Source organism: Seriola dumerili, unplaced genomic scaffold (assembly GCF_002260705.1).
Source record: "Seriola dumerili isolate Sdu_G_001 unplaced genomic scaffold, Sdu_1.0 BDQW01001845.1, whole genome shotgun sequence".
Lineage (NCBI taxonomy): Eukaryota > Metazoa > Chordata > Actinopteri > Carangiformes > Carangidae > Seriola > Seriola dumerili.
The window spans coordinates 792902-809582 of NW_019176100.1; the positions used below are offsets into that span (position 1 = coordinate 792902).

At 40.2% G+C, this 16681-nt stretch overlaps 1 protein-coding gene across 1 annotated transcript in view; it reads left to right on the forward strand.

Annotated features, from left to right (window-relative positions):
- The first annotated feature begins 1630 nt into the window (after positions 1-1630).
- Positions 1631-16681, forward strand: part of mast4 (microtubule associated serine/threonine kinase family member 4) — a 90675-nt gene continuing 75624 nt past the window's right edge. The window contains exon 1 of the mRNA XM_022768818.1: positions 1631-1843. Coding sequence (XP_022624539.1) covers positions 1631-1843 — 213 coding nt within the window. The remainder of the gene's footprint in view (positions 1844-16681) is intronic.

Below are 16681 nucleotides of genomic sequence, written 5' to 3' on the forward strand. Positions count from 1 at the left end.
TGTGAGTGGAAAGTATTTGAAAGAGTGGATAAACAAATCAACCCACACAAACCCACACTTGCTGAAGGTTTCCACAGGTGAAGAACATATACTGCTTGATAAATCCTGGTATATGTGATGGATTATTTCGTCTCTGCACGCAGTTTTCTGCCTCACAATCATGCAATTCCACACTTTCACTTTGCTCATGCAGCTGCTGTCCAGGAGCCGTCAGGGGTTTATTGTCTTGCTCAAAGGCAGCGTAGTTATTTAGGAAGAAAAGACCTGTCTATGTAGAATGTCCTGCTGTTAGTAAATACATTTAAATCCTTATACATAAGTACACACTCACAAGAGCTATAAGAGATGCGGGCTCTGTGAACATTTTTAAACACAAGCTGAAAACCTGTTTATTTAATAATTCTTTCATATTTTACTATTCTTACTGGTTTCTGTTTTTATTTTCATTTACACATTTTTTTATCATCTCTCATCTTTCTAATTTCATTGTCCTTCTATTTGCCCTTAGTTTTATTGTACTATTTAATTTTTTTTATTGTAAAGTCCCCTGAGCTACATCTCTTGTATGAAAAGTGTTCTATAAATAAAGTTTATTATTATTATTATTGTGGTACTTGTGCATTGTAAAGGAAAACATTGTCTGTTAAAATGAGCTCTACCTTAATTGCATTAACAATAATGATAAAATAATATATATAATAATAACAGCCATTCTGCATAATGAATGAGAGTACTTACTTTAAGTTTTGGATTTCCTGAAAGTACATGTGTATTACCACTTAAACCTCCACTTAAACGTGTCACCTAACTTGAATGTTTGAGCTTCTCTCCAGTAAAGTTGTCTTTTATTTTGAAATATTTACATTTATACAACTATAACAAAAAATCGTGCTCTATAATATTGTAAAACGTACAGTTTCGCGACAGCATTGGAAGAAAATGGCTGAAATATGCTCATATTTCAGATTGTGGAGATTTTCTTAAATGTGTCATGACCCTAATAACCACTACAGCTGCACGTGTTTTCTTCAGTTGCAGAGGTGGATGTATTAAATGGGGAAGGGGCCCAATGAGGCTGCACTGCTTATACCAGCACCTCTCCACTGTTGTATTGGTACTTTGACTTCTTGCTATTGATTGTCCTCGCCAGTGGATATTCTGCACACCTAAACATGGTTAAAACTGCCTCCTTGGTTTGGCAGCAGCTTTGATCTGATTGGTCCGCCCTCGCACGTTGTGGGCGGGGTTTATTTTGGGCACTAGGCTCTATTTGTGCGTTATGAAGTCAGTGACAGCATGGACTCACGCTGCTTTGAAAGTCATGAGCGACAAGATACACAACAAGGGGGTGGGCAACTTTTAAGTGAAGTGGAGACCTGAGCCCGGCGGTGAAGTTAATACCTAACAGGCTCGATAAATATTTTTTAATCGATATCTTTCAAAGTCGTGACTTTGTTTTTACTCGGGCTCAGAAAGTGGTGGTATCCTTTAATGGGCTCGCTCCTGGGGGGGAAAAAAAAAAGAAGTCACAGGTGTTTTGAAAGGTTAATTAATGGCTGCGTTTCGTTTTGACGTCGCGTCTTGATGGAGTTGTCTCGGCTCGTGAACTGCTCACATTTAGTTTGACGCGATGGAGCACGAGCGCTTTTCTGCGTCTGGAAGCGGCGAGAGTCTGTCGTCGTCCGGTTCCAACACCTTGTCGGAGGGTGAAGAAATAACGGCCGTCCTGCACAGTAAAGTCTCCGGAGACGGAGGCGACAGTCACAACTCGGACTCTGGAAGTGTCAGCGGAAATACAGAGGAGACAGCAGGGGACGAAGAAGAAGAAGACGAAGACGAGAAGGTAAACACAAACCATGTACACAACTGAAGCCTTTGAAGATGCAAATGTGCCTAACAAGAAGAATAAACAAAGACAACGTAAATTTGAGGCGTGTCAGTAATCCGTTTAATACCCGCAGGCAGCGAGCAAAACACATCTGAAGACAGTAAACTCATTAATTTTTGGCCCCTGCTGCTGTCACAGTATTTGCAAACAACCACCTGTAACCAGCTTAGCTCGTGTTTGGTGGGTTGCACATGTCATAGAAGTCGGTGAGCAGCTCACAGTTGTAAATTTAATCCATGCTGTGTTCTCCTTTTGACTCCATTTACAAGTCACAACAATCATCATGCAGACTTGAGTCTGTCAGTGCAGTGTGTGAACGGCTGCACTGCTTGTTTTAACTTTCATGAGTCCACTCTCTTTCTGTCAGCTCAGTTGGATGTAGACCATATTTCTGTTGCTTGCATCTCATTTAATTGCTTAAATTCATCCCCAGTTTGTGCTTCTCCTGTATTACCATTACACTAGAGACTCTTCTAACCACCAGGATGGGAAAAAATATCTTGTCAGCTGCACAAAAATTATGACTTTTAACCCATTTCCCAAGTTGCTCATTTGTTTCCTAATCCAAACAAAGCTGGTAGCGGGAAGTGGTGTATATCCTTGCTCAATTTTTTGTACATGAACCAAAACAAAAAAAAAAGTGATATACAGTCAGTGTAATGCAGTCCTGCAGTTAATCCTCTATTCATGAAGCTTATAATGTTCAGTTTTCATTTTACTGAGAGGTATTTCTAATATCTAATAAATCTAATCTAACTGCACCACAACCTACATCTTCCAATAAAACCCCTTCAAGTTTGATAAATGCCTCTTTAATGGCAGGATTAAAGGCATTACCTAAAAGCTAGGTGTATCTAATAAACTGGTTTATAAGTTTATATTGATGTTCCTTTCCAAGATTTTCTATTTTCATGCAAAAATAATGTTCTTGTTTTCTTGTTTTACCAAAAAGCAACATCATCTCTGGCTACCTAGATTTGGAAACTTGAGAAACAGGTTAAGAACTTAAAAAAAAAAATGTTTAAATCTTGCCACAGATGGAATATTTTTATTAGTCTCTAAGGATTCTGGAAATGCCTTCATAATAATGTTAAGTGTTGCTAAATTAGTTTTCAAAGATCGCTGTAGAAAAAGTTGACGCTCGGCTCTGTGACGGTAATGTAAAAGTAATGCCTGAGAGGCACAGACTGTGACTGGCTGAGCTGCAGTCAGTCAGAAGAGGGTGCAGATATTGTGGTGTTTACTCAGGAAACAGATGGGTGAAATGAGGAAGACAAAATCCATGTCTCAGCCTTTTAAGCCATATAACGCTACATGGATGCTTCTGCATACTGGTTTGACTGGCTCGGATGTGAACAATGCAGCACGATGCGTGCAAGGGTGTGTTTGAGTTTTCGAGAGTTTGCCAGACCCATAAACCTTTTCATCACGCAGCATGACTTTAGGCTGTAGGTGTGGTTGCCTGTCATCCTCTATGATGTCCAATATAAGCAATGGCAAAAGACAGAAAGTTGTGCAATGTTATCCATCCATTAATCCACACTTTTTTGACTCATGATATTGCAGATGTGATGCGTCAAGGCAGTAAAGCAATAGACAGCTCATTGCTGCTTTATGGCATGACATGAGCCCCCGTCATGAAACAGAAAACTGAATAATTGCTTTGTCATGCGTAGAACTGCAGACCAAATTTAATTTCCTGCGAGGGTATGACAAGGATGGAATAAAACCATTTCATTATGGTTTTTCCTTTCTCCATGCTTTGTTAAGTCAGTATTTGTAAACAGACCCGCCTCTCATGCCACAACATCCCCTGGAACATGCTCCCTGGGTGGTGTCATGTTTGCTAACAGTGGTGCTTTACTAATTCGGCTTGGCAACAGTTTGATAATCCATTATCTTAACAGAGCTGAGACACAGAGGATGGCAAAGGACAAAGTCTGATCTCTTATTTCATTTTCTCTCAAAGTGAATTATTCTGCACCATTGAAATATATATTTGTTTATTTATTTTTTGGAAAGCAGATGTAATGTAATTTTGGTTTAATATGATATGTGTCCCAACAATAGTTTTACTAAAATTAAATCCAAATTTATTAGATTTTAAAAACATGCCTGCCCTCCTTCTGAGCCAGTGCGGCATGTATTGGATGAACCCTGTGGCCTTTTCTCCTCGTCCCTTTGAAATGTCAGTTTGAAGTTCATGTAAAACCGGTGACCTCTCCTACGCCGGCTACAAGAAGTGATGTAATTCGAGCCGTTACGCTGAACTAAATAGACGCCAACACCACAAAGCAGGTTAGATGACCTGTCAGCAAAGAGCTCTGCAGTGGTATTACAGTAGGGATAATCAGGGAGCTCTGACCTTTGACTTATGTTTTGCTGCTGCAGAGTTAAACACGGAAAGTCTTCAGAGTACTCAGATGACATCATGTTGACTGGCTCAGTTATTACTCTGCTTCCAGACTTAGCTCTGTGCAGTGTTTCAAGGAGTGCATTGCTTTCTATGGAGCTTCATGAGATTAATGCAAACTGTTTTTTTTTTTTTTTTTATTTGTTTTTCTTTTGACGCCTATCTTCACAAAATCTCAGTGTCGTTGCATCTTTGTCCAGCCCAGACATCTAAATCAGTCCAGTGTTGTGGGCAGCGACAAAGAACATTATCTACAGTCAGGACGAGATTATCCCACGCGTAATCCTTTCTTTCATGCACAAGATAAAATAACAGAAGTAGATTAAATTATTTAGTGCAGAGTCCAAATTTATTTTGGCCTAAGCTCACTAGATGTGAACTATCACTGTCAATTATCACACGTCTTTACAAGTTTGAGATCAGGAGTATCAGTAGTAGTTTCACCTTCTTTTCACTATCCAAATATTAGGATAATGACATCATGTTTTGGTCGTTGTTTTTCAGTTTCATAAGATATGTTGCATGGTCTGTCCTGCAGGCTGGTGCTCAGCTTCTGTCTGTATATTTGTAGTGTGCTACTGCCGACAATACATTGTGAGTTTCCCATCAGTCAAATTTAAGGTTCCAAAGTGACGTTTGTTCGACCAACAGCCCAAAAAAACCTAAAATATATTTAATTTACTATCTTATGTGACAAAGACAAAGACAAATCCTCATTTTCAAGAAGCTAGAACCTGCAGATATTTGACTGAAATGATTTATCACTTATCAAAATAGGTGCAGATTAAATTTCCTTTTGAATGCCCAAACATGAATTTTGTATTATACCCATATATGCACAAGTCCTCCCTTGATACGCACGTTTGTAACAGTCCCACATGCAGTTCAAGCACAGAAATGTCCCTCAAATCATGTTTAAACAGTTGTAGATTTCATATAATACTCGTGTCCAACACATGAGTCTGACACGCTGCTTGCCAAGCTACACGATCTGTTAATGTGTTAATCATTGCATCCTTTATCTTTATACTGTCCTTCTGCTTTTAAATCCTCTCATAGTCATCAATCTTGTGCTTCATTTCTTCCTCTTATGTTGTGATAGCAGAGTACAAAGATTACCAGTTATTTATGTCTAATCCCACCGTTTCCTATCTTCTTGCATTTATATTTGTTGCTGCAATAACAAATGTGTTTCCCACAGAGGATCACTAAAGATCAGATTATCCAGTGGTTTTCAGCTTGAAATGTCAGCCATGCATGATATTTGAAAGCCATATTCCCACTAACACATGAGAAGTAATACGTACTTGAAGTGGGCCGGTCATTTTTGGCATAAATCACTGAACATCTTGCAACAAAAATGGCAGATTACTCTCAAGAGAATTACCTTTTCCTGTTCTTCCCACACGCTGGGCTTAGACTCTCAGCCTTGGCAAAGACTGCAGATGTTGGTGTGCGGGTTACTTGACAGTGAGGTGGATTATCTTCAGTACACAGTCTAAGCACCAACATAAACCGGATGACTTCCTAAGTGGTGGGGTAAGATCCAAAATATGTTGTATCATGCACTGCTCATACTCACTTATAGCCAAGTGATTTTAAAGTGCCTGTATTCCTAAAAGAACAATGTGTCAAACGAGAATGTGAAAATAATTTGACTGCGTGACGAACCCGTGATGTGCAGCTCCTCTCGACTTCATCACTCTTGTGTTTTGTCTGTTTGCATGTGTTTTCTGAAGTCGCAGTGCGCTGAGCTCTCAGGGCCACTGTATGTGTTGGTTCACTCTCACCGCTCTTATAGGTCTCTGCAGCAGCAAGCAGCTAAAAACCTGCTGTACACGACCTGCTCAGGAACAAATAGGAGACAGACAATATTAGAGATTAAAAAAGTGGAACATTTAGCAGCTAAAGAGACCATCAACCAAACAGAAAGGAGAGTCAGTATTGGTCTTACATTCACCAAGCAGCTGGCAAACATGACCCCAGATGAATGATAATGTTGCTCCGTACCTGCTGGATGTGTAAATAAAGTTCCCCATATCAGCTTAAAAGGTGGCTATATTTAAACATTGGCAGCAGCAGAAAAATGCAGTGGAAAAACTCTGACATGAGTGCATATTATGAGGGAGTTAAAAAACAAATTTTGGGCAGCTACAATATTTTTTCACTCAAATTTATTGTACATTAAAGAAGTTTTACTTGCTTTTAACCCTCTTTTTCCATCAGTTACTCCCTTTCAGCAGCACTGAGTTTATTACACTGACTCTCCATCCATTCATATTTATCTGTCAGCTGACTGGCAGCTGCTGTCAACTGTTAGATTCAACCCTATGTTTGCCCTTGCGTGTGCATCACTCTGAGTGGTGCGCTGTACGGAGCTGCACCAGCCAAATAACTAATTACTTCCCTCTAAGCAAAATCAGTAACGTTAGATGAAGTGAAAAACAAACAGCGCACCTACATGGGGAAAGAAAATGACTTCACTCAAATGAAGTATCTCTCTCAGCGCTTTCCTGTGGAGCAGTTTGGTTTGAGCAGACACTCCTCGGCAGTGCGTAATGTTCAAGTTTGTTCAATGAGGACTAACCATGTGTGACACTTGGCACTCGGCAGACCGCATTAACCGCAGGATTAAAACAACTAGAAAGCTCTGTTGAATTGTAGCTGCTCCGTTTAGATTAGCAGAACGCTCATTTATCTCACGAAAGACAGAGAGAGTTCATTTGGTGGAGCTGTTTTTAGCTTCTGGAGAGAGATTTCTTTGTTTACAGAATGTCTGCATATGAGGAAAAAATGTTTTTACTAGTGATGAAAACATATTATCGTTATCTCATTAATAGTTTGACATTGTATTCAATCATCATCATCTAATTTCAACGTCACCGCTGTGTTATGTTACCGATGATAATAATAGACCCTAATACTGCGCCACAAAAGCCCCGCAATGAATCCTCCTTCATGAGGATTAAAACGTTCAGTCAGTCTGTTTTGCTTTATCCCAAAGTGCCTGGACATTGTAAACATTTGTCGGGTTAAATGTGGCCACTGCTCTTGGTTGTGTTTGCTCTTCTTATGCAATGCGTTGACTTATTACACACACTCATTGTTTTTATTCTGTATTTCCTGTTGTTAACTGTTACACTGCAAGTGTCGTTAACAAACTGCACAGTTCAAGTATCTGCAAGTTGTTCTTTATACATTACTGAGATTAAACTCAATGGAAATTCACATTCATCAGACTCTTCTTGAGTGCTTGCTAAGAGTCGTGTTTATGGTTCTTATAGAGCATCTGAACTTGGCAGGAATAGTCAAGTAAAGGTTTATTCCCTTAAGCCAACTACTTAGGTGTGCTGGCTGCTGGGTTGGACGGGCTGTGTTCAGTGCAGTATGAGAAAACAGTGACTCAGTTGGCACACACTGATGTCATTCTGCTCATGGACTGTTGTTGTAGCTTGCACTGTTGTGTGGCTAATGATGTTCCAGGCGATGGAAAAGTAGATGCGAACTTGATGATTCGACTGAAGAACAAAGATTAAAATGATCCAATGTCACTGCACGTGGGAACTTGTAATTAATTCCTAATGTTAAACCATCAAGTCTGTATCTACTTTCTGCCATCCGTCTCAATCTGACATAATCCTTGGTTGGCAAATTGGTTTATTCCATTAGGGCCTGTTCGCAGAAGTTGGAAGGGCAACTGTCTGTCACGCGTTGCATTAGTGCTTGCGTTTATACCAATATTTGTTTCTGTTTGACAATGTTTAACTCTGTGTCTCCGTGCGGTCGTTCTAACCTCGTGGTGTGCCCCTAAATAAGCAGCCATTTATTTAAGCAGGCAGCGAGTCAGCGTGATTAGAGGGACATCCAGTGTCAGTGTATGCTCTTGGGCTAAGAGGATTAACACAATCTGGTTAAGACCCTTTTTACTCCTCCTGTGGACTGCGTCTCTCCAGGATCCATCTTTGATTTTTGACTCTTCTGTCCTCTCTCTTTTGTGCGTGAGCATGTCTGCGTTTAACCAAACCTGTCTGTGATGACTGAGCAGTCTCCTTAAGTTTGTTGGTACCTTAACAAAATGTCTCTCGGGAGGAATTTACCTGTCGGTCAGCGTACATCATCGGAGGGAAGCAAGGTAAGAGACTGCAGCTGTTGATGCCTCCGATTGGATGGATAAGTAGGGTAAAGCTGAGGTTCTTGTAATGTGTTTTTCGCACATTCTCACCTTAATGAAGGTAGGATGCATTGTAGCACGGTTATATTTGACTGTATTAGTTTTAGCAAGGTGCACTGGCAAGAATCTGGATACATTCACCTTGAAAAATAGAAACTGGTTTGTTTCAGAATCATCGCTGAATCAGAGGCACGTAATCAACCCTAGTTGAGCTGTTACACAACCCTTTAAAGATTTGTTCTGCTTGCATTTTTACATGACTTCATTTAGTTTTGTTTTTCATGGCGAACTTCCCAGATGCTCAGCGGTTCCCTGGCCTAAGACCTATCAGTGCATCAGATTTTATGGCATGTGTCTGACTCTGATCATACGTTAAATCTTAAAGGTACTCTACTCGAATGCAGGAAAACATGATTTTCTAGGTGGAAGAAATAATGCATGGTTTTAATTCTTCACAGCGCTGAAGTTAATAAATCTCATCATAATGAAATGTATGACATCGGAGAAGGAAAGGATCATGTCAACACAGGAAACTGAATTCCCCTGGGAGCCCACACAGGGTTCAAATACTCAAAGATTTTCCTTTTAGATAAAGTGAGGACAGTTGCGCTGTCAGGAGAAAAATGAAGTGTCTTATCAGGTGAGTGAAATGTGGAGCACCCCGTGGAGAGGTTTTTTTTATCACAAAGAGTCATTTGGGGTTGAGTCATGAGACTTGTCAAGTGTTCCGTTTTCTTCATGAGTAAACACCAAGATCCTCAGAGCAGAGAGCGGGGGAAGAGAGGTTCAGGCCCGACTGGAATTCGGGGAGAGTTGAACAAGACAGATGTTGGGTGACGAGGTCGGCCAGCGCATAGTTTGTTCTACTGCAGTTCACCCTGAGAAAAAAGAGCGATGAGCATGTCCTCCGTGTCAAGAGTTCACTGAATACAGTTCACAAAGATGTAAGCATTGAATGAAATGGCCATCGCATTATATAATCACACAGAGTGTTTTTCTTCTGGAGGTTTGTAGGCCGCTAAAAGGGAAAGAGGAAAAAATGTCTCGGTTTTTAGTGTTTACAGAGGCAGCAGCGACGATCCTTCTCAAATATATTTCTTCAAACAGCTGCCAGTTTGCTAAACCCCTCCCCCAAGCAGCAGTCGTCCAATCATAGCTTAGTGACCGTAGTTAGGCATGGCAGACCCGTCAGGCTTTGGATTCCTCCACAAACCTAAAGCCTGATGCGGATACAGTAAGAGTGATACTCGGCATGTAAGGTGTGTGGAGACCAGTGTCTTTTTTAACTTTTAAGGAATGGATTAAAATGTGTGTTTTCCTGCTCTAATGGAAGCTGCAATTGTTAGAATGTACTCACAATAGTAATAGTAGTGTTACATTCAAAGCCAAGGGGCATATCATTAGATAACTACATTAGTTTATGAGGTTACAGGTTGTGGTAAAAAGTGTCCTGGTCATGATGGCACATTCTCTGTGTACACTGTGTGCAGGCAGTCCTGAATGCTGTCCATTTAGCCTGGTTTTTTTTTTTTTTTTTCTTTATTGGATTTGGGGAAATTTACACTCCAGCACCTCTGGCCAAAGTCAGTTCATTTTCACCCTAAAAGCCTTTTTTTTTTTTTCTCTCCTCTTGTCACGTTGAGAGTGAAAACACAGAGTTTGAAACATGCAAACAAGTTGGGAAGATAAGCAGCCAAACAGGATAAAGTTAGGGATAAATAACAGTCTGATTTTGTATTCTTACTCATCATGATTACAAGAGGAGGACTAACTACCTCCATACAAGAACAATGCTGTGACTTTATTTCCATGTCTTCTGAATGGATCATCATGGAGGGAGGATGCTGACTGTTCGTCTGGGGCTTTCAGTCTTTTATCATGATATCACACGTAGACATCGGTTGCATAATTAAGACCCATCTCACAACATTCTTGTTGTATAACGCATGTGAAAAATTCAGTTTTCAACCAACTCATGGAGGTAACGTTAGCTGAATTAGCGAGTTAGCTCCAGCTGATAAAATCTGGGAACTGTGTAACATAAAGAATCCAAACTGATGTGGACAAACCACTGTTTTCACACAGAATTATTTATGTCACATTCAAGCAGCTGTGCTCAGATGAGCTGATTGTAGAGGGCTGTGGTGCTTCTCGCTTCTGTCCCTGATTATCCTGTTGAACCATGAAGCATCAGTAACAATAGACCCTTTAATCTTGTGGATACTTGTTATAATTACGCAGTAACTGAATTTGAATCAGTATGTTTATATGAATTAGAATAAATCACGTTTAATGGTGCTGCTACGAATCTGAAAAACAACTCAGAGAGGGGAAACGGCTCAACAGAAATAATAATAATTATAATAATAATAATCATTGCTGGGAGGCTTGTTATTTATATTTATTGTTAAAACTCATTACTTAGTCAGCAATATGGAAAATGACTTTGAACTTAATGGAATGGAAGTTGAATTACCTTGGCTTTGGCATGTAGTAAAATACCAACCTTGAGAAAGTGAGGTTATGTCTGTGGTGCCACTTTTAAATGCAGACACATGAGAAGCTGCAGATTTTGGCTTTAAAATCTGCATCTTGTCATGTTTGTGTTATTCATTGTAAACCTGATTCATATTGTGTACATCCCTGTGAAAACCAAACCTAAGTTGCAGCAGGGGGGAATTCTCTTTTTCTGTGACAACGCTCAGTCGACTTTAATATTTTAGATTATTTTAGATTTTAGATTAGTGTGTGTGCGTAAAATGCACATGTGTGAAAAGTGTGACTTGATTATTACCAGTCCTCGTTATTCTCAGTTGTTGGGTAGGAAAGCATGTGATAGAGAAACAATGGCAGGGGCAAGGGAAGGACAGCGATGACTGGGAAGAGGTTAGGAGTAATGCCTATTGATGTATGGGGTCTCTCTTCCTGTTTTACTGTAAATGTGTGCTCATTGTATCTTAGCAACCAGTTATAGACACCAATAACAATCTGTTCCCACTTGTAAAAGGTTCCTTTCATCCATCTCCAGTGAAGTGATAAACAACACTTCAGCACAAACTCTTCAAGTGAAATCAATGTCCCGGGGTGAGAGTACGTTTGTTCACTCTCCCTTTTGTAAAGCTGCTTTACATTTTTTTTTTTTAATGTGGAAATTGTGACTCAAACCACTTCATCTTTTGTAATGCAGAGCCATGCTTGTTAGTGAAGCGTATACAATATGCTTTATTTGTTGTTGTACAAAAGTATCGAGAAAAACATCGAAATGAGCGTTTATGTGTTTGGACTCGTGTTGTTTTCGTAGCCAGGCCTGATGGTTTAGTAACATAAACCACATAAAGTATGTGAAGACCACAGAGTTTTCCTCGGCCGGGACTTTTGGAGTATTTATTACTTGACCTTGGGGACGGTTTCCCTTGCTCTTTCACTCATGCATTTGCCTGTGTAGGATATACAGCTCTTCCTGCTGCTCTGTGTTTGTTTGGGTTGTGTATTTGTGGTTGTGTGTATGTGCTTAGTGCTTGTGTGTTATACTGGTATAGAAAACGGGTCTCGTCTCGGTAGCTGAATGTCTTCTCCCACCTCCAGTGCGTTCAGTCTTTGTTGTCTTGGCTGGTAAACCTCGAGTGTTTTCTCGGCTGTCTATGCTGCGACAGCTCCCTTTCCTCTTTGGTGACTCTTGGCATACACCCCACATACTGTATTGACTGGTATTTGTTTCTGTTTTTTCTGTACTTTCTCCTGCACATTGTGTGACTTGACTTGACTTCCCTTTTTTCTGTGCTTGGCTCTTTACTTTTCCTTATTTCCACTGATGCAATAACAGCCTTTTATTGTGTATTTACATCATTTGACGGTTCACTGGCAGCCTGAAGTTGTCTGAGGATTATTAAAGCTGTACTATGATCAATATTTTTATAATTATAGTGTGAAAGGTGTGACCTGTAGCGATGAACCTATAGAAAATTGTCACCTGAATCTGTTTGACGGAGCTTTATATTTCAACTCATTGTTCAGCCGTCCGCTCGGCAGGTGTACTGTTCTGGCTCACATCCACCGCTCTTATAGGATTGTTTTTCGGCTACAGCAGGCACCTGCTTTACGTGCAGAAGGCACCACATGTCAGACAGACACAGTTAGCAACTAGATGGTGAGATATATTTCCCTCAAGAGTAAGTAGAGACCATAAACAGAGTTAAAAGAGAGTGAATATTGTAATAAAGATTCATCAGGTGGCCAGAAACATGACTCCAAATGAACGATAAGATTGCTGTGTAACTGCTAGATGTGTAAACAGGTAACTGTTTGCAAAAAGGTCACCATATCAACTTAAAAGGTGGTGATATGTGTTCACTGAGATCAGTTATTGCCAGTGTAATGTATTAGTGATTAGTTTAACACATTATCTTTATGCATTTTTGAGTGATGGAAAATATGAAAAACAGAGGTGTTTTGTTCAAGCTAAACGGTTATTGTGGTTAAGATGGTGTTGTAGATCACGATCCGCATCTGCATATCAGACTGTACACTCTCATGTGAAGTCAAGTTTGTTGTGTAAATGGTATGTAAATTATGCTGGTGTGATGGTAAATAAATAAAACCGTACAAATACAAAAATAAAGCCTGTTTCTGTCACACATTCCACACAGGTTCAGGTCGCACCATCTTTCAGTCGGTGAACACAACAGACTTTGCGTGTTGTGCAGTCCACCTCCTTTGTTTCACTTGTTTGCTGTCTGCTCTTTGCTTTGACAACAGAGGAGTGTTGGTACTGTCCACTGTGCGTGAAGCTGAGGGAGGGATGGAGGAGGGAGGAGGGAGGGGCAGATCAGGTTTGATCTTGCTTACAGGAGCTGCGCTGCAGGGAGAGAGGAATGGTGGTAGGTGAAAGGGCACCGGCTGCTGCCAAAACTGCAGCGTGTGTGCGCTACCCACTGTGCACACTGCAAAGCAGACTGTGATTGGCTTACTGCAGTGTTTTCTATGTAACCGAGTAGGCATTTAAAGGTCTTACACCCACTGTCAAAATCAATGCAGATGTTTTGCACCAGCAGAAATTTAACTAACATGCTTTAATAACAGAGCTTCTTGCACGGCTGTCCTATGATATAACATAATGCACTGAATTTGCAGTATGGGTTTACCTGATTAACCAGACGATCGTTCCTAATTGGCTGATAACGACGTACAAGCTCAGCTGAGAAGAAATCAGATGAAACTCTGACCGGCTTTGGCAGCGCTCCAGTTTCCACAGGCTCAAATTTCTGCTTTGTGCATCAACAAAGTCGGGAGGACGAAGGCAAAAAGTTGCACGGATTACAAAGCTTAAAGAGTTGTGTTTAGCTATTCTGTGCAGGCAGTAAGAATAACCCCAATGGTCTCAGTTTAAAAGAGCCATGTGTTTAACACTGTTGGAAAGAAGTCTTTTCTGTATCACATGCTGCTCCTCGATTCCCCCCCCCCCCCTTCTCATTTGAAAATATTGATTATTTGATATTTCATGTTTACATTGTCAAATGAAAGCAAATGTCAGACTAGACTGGAAAGTATTGCACGCCTCCAGACTTCAGACTCTGAACCCAGAACACAGATAAGCGAGATACTGGCAGCTGATTATCTGACTTCCTTTTATGAGTTGAAAGTCAAGTGCCACAAATAGTCACTATATGACCTGATCTTCCTGTGAAACAACCAATACAGTCAAAACAGAAGCAACATAACATTACCTCCCTTGCCTTACGCCGCTGTTGCCGGTGGGCAACACTAAAAATACTGCAGATGATTTCTTTCAAACAGCCATGAAGGAAAGAAGATGATGGACGTGGAAATCTATTGTGAAATACAAGACTTCTATAAAAACGCCTCTAACTTCCTTTTGTGATGTAGAAACCTTAGACACGACGGCCTGCAGCCATTTAACGGGGCTGCCGACCTCCATCAGGTCACAGCACATGCACCGTGTATCGTTACGGTCCGTGGTGTTCAGGCGTTAAGGTCGCACTGACCTGTCCTGAGTACGTTTGTTTGTAACCAGATGCTTCTGACCGGACGATGTGGGAGTTTATCACTGATTGTTTCACAGCGTAACTCTAAGCTGCTTATAGAGGCATCGCTTAGTTATTATCTGTCTGCTTTGAATGACGTGACAGTCTGTGCATTCCTTATTTCATTGTGATTAATCTTAACATACCTGCCTTTTAAACACCTGGAGACAGTTGCACCAGCTGCTGACTTTGTTTATCATGTGAGCCTGAGCTAAGTGGGGATTTACAGTGTACATATTATGACTGCGGTTTGTAGAGATGAATATTTAAATACACAAACCGGCAGGTGTGACTGTTGCACAGCTAACTGAACCAACGGACAAAGCTAATGTTAGCGTGCTGAAAAAAGAAGTGAGATATGATTGACACATCTGACATTTGATCAAAACTGGGTTTAAAAATGATGTAATTTTTTTTAAATTTCACACCAACATAATATACCATACCTCAAAATACAAAACGGTCTGCTAAAAGCATTCACAGTAATATCCAGAGTTGAAACAATTAGCAGATTAATTCATTAGTAGATCGGCAGAAAATTAATCTGCAACTATTTTGATAATCAATTAACCGTTTAAGTCATTTTGAAGCAAAATTGCTCAGGAAGTTCACAGGTCCCAGCTTCTCAAATGTGAATATTTGCTGGTTTTCTTGGTCTTGGTATTTTAAAGTGTCAGTTGGGACAAGAAATAATCACCAGATTAATTGATAAAAAAAATAATCGTTACATTATAAGCCCTGTTATTAGCATAATGACACAGATTTTTCCCACTCATTCTAAACTACATGCATACTACTAATTCTTAAGTTTACAAAGCATTGGTTCTTAAGTTATTTTATCTTTTGGCCCCAAAACTTTGCAAGTTATATGACAGTTTGTGACGCTACAGACTTCCTGTTTACATAGTTAATTACTTTTAATCGGACGGCGCTACAGATATTTCCTAACAACCGATGGACGCTGAAGTCTTAACTAGGAAAGGCGTTTCTTAAGCTTTATTCAGTAAATCACTGGTTTGATAGAGAAATTGCTTTCTATGAAACTGAGGACGTGACTGAACGTCTTCTGTTATTGTTTTGGAAGAACTCTCAGACAGGAAACTAGTGGTTGCAAAACAGGTCAGCTTTTGCACAACATGACAGTCATTGTATTCAGTAGAAAATTAGTCAATTATCTTTTAGTCATACAACTGCACCTCTGGCTGATATAAGATGGGAGCCGGTTTCCTGTCATATTTTTCATTATGGTTTAGTTGTTTAAAACTGAGATTTAAACAGATCATTTGAAATAAAAGTGCAAATGAACATTTGGGTATCGCAGCTCTTTATTTCGGCCTCAGCAGTGTGTACTGGCTCAACATTAGGTGGTGGGTGTGTGGTGGTGTCTGTGTCTTGGGCTTAACTAGCTACAATACAGTGTTCAAGGATTTCTGTTGTACAGGGAATTCATTGTAATAGTTGCATTATGTTGCAGGAAGGGGTTTAAATTTGTGGTTTTATTGTCTATTGATCAACAAAAAAACTACAGAAAAGCCGCTGTAGGAAGGTAGTTAATCATTTAAGACATTTTTAAAACAAACAGATTGTCAATACACAAGAGTTGCTATATAATGTGTATCGTAAACGGTCACAGTTCAGACAGAGAACAAATGCTGTGACTCAGATCCAGTTGTAACAAACTCTACCTGCAGGGGCACTTTGCAATGTTGCACAAACTCCTCTATTCAAAAAGCTTCTGCTGAGGAAACGACTCATTTAAAAATGCCAAGCCGACTTCCTTCTTGACTTGTAACATTTTTCTGGTTTTGCTCCGGTCATGTCTCAGAGCTGCACAGAAGATGTTTACATTCAGTCTTCTTTTCTATTGGAGTCTCTGCAGCGTAAGATTATATAATATAACAGATGTCCTCCTGCGAACACATACAGAACATTTAAAACATCCATTCCACATGAAATGTGACCGTGTACTGTGTACTGCATGTGCTGCCTCAGTGTAAATACAGTTGATGTCATTGCTTAGACAGAGCTGAGGGATGGTACATGCTCCACCGTCCCTCCAAGCCCTCAGGATTGTGGGTATTGTGCAGTAACATCTCCCCTTGCCTTAAATGTGTAAAGTATGTTTCGGGGCGACCAATGAACAACGCTGTTCTTACATGTCAGGCTCA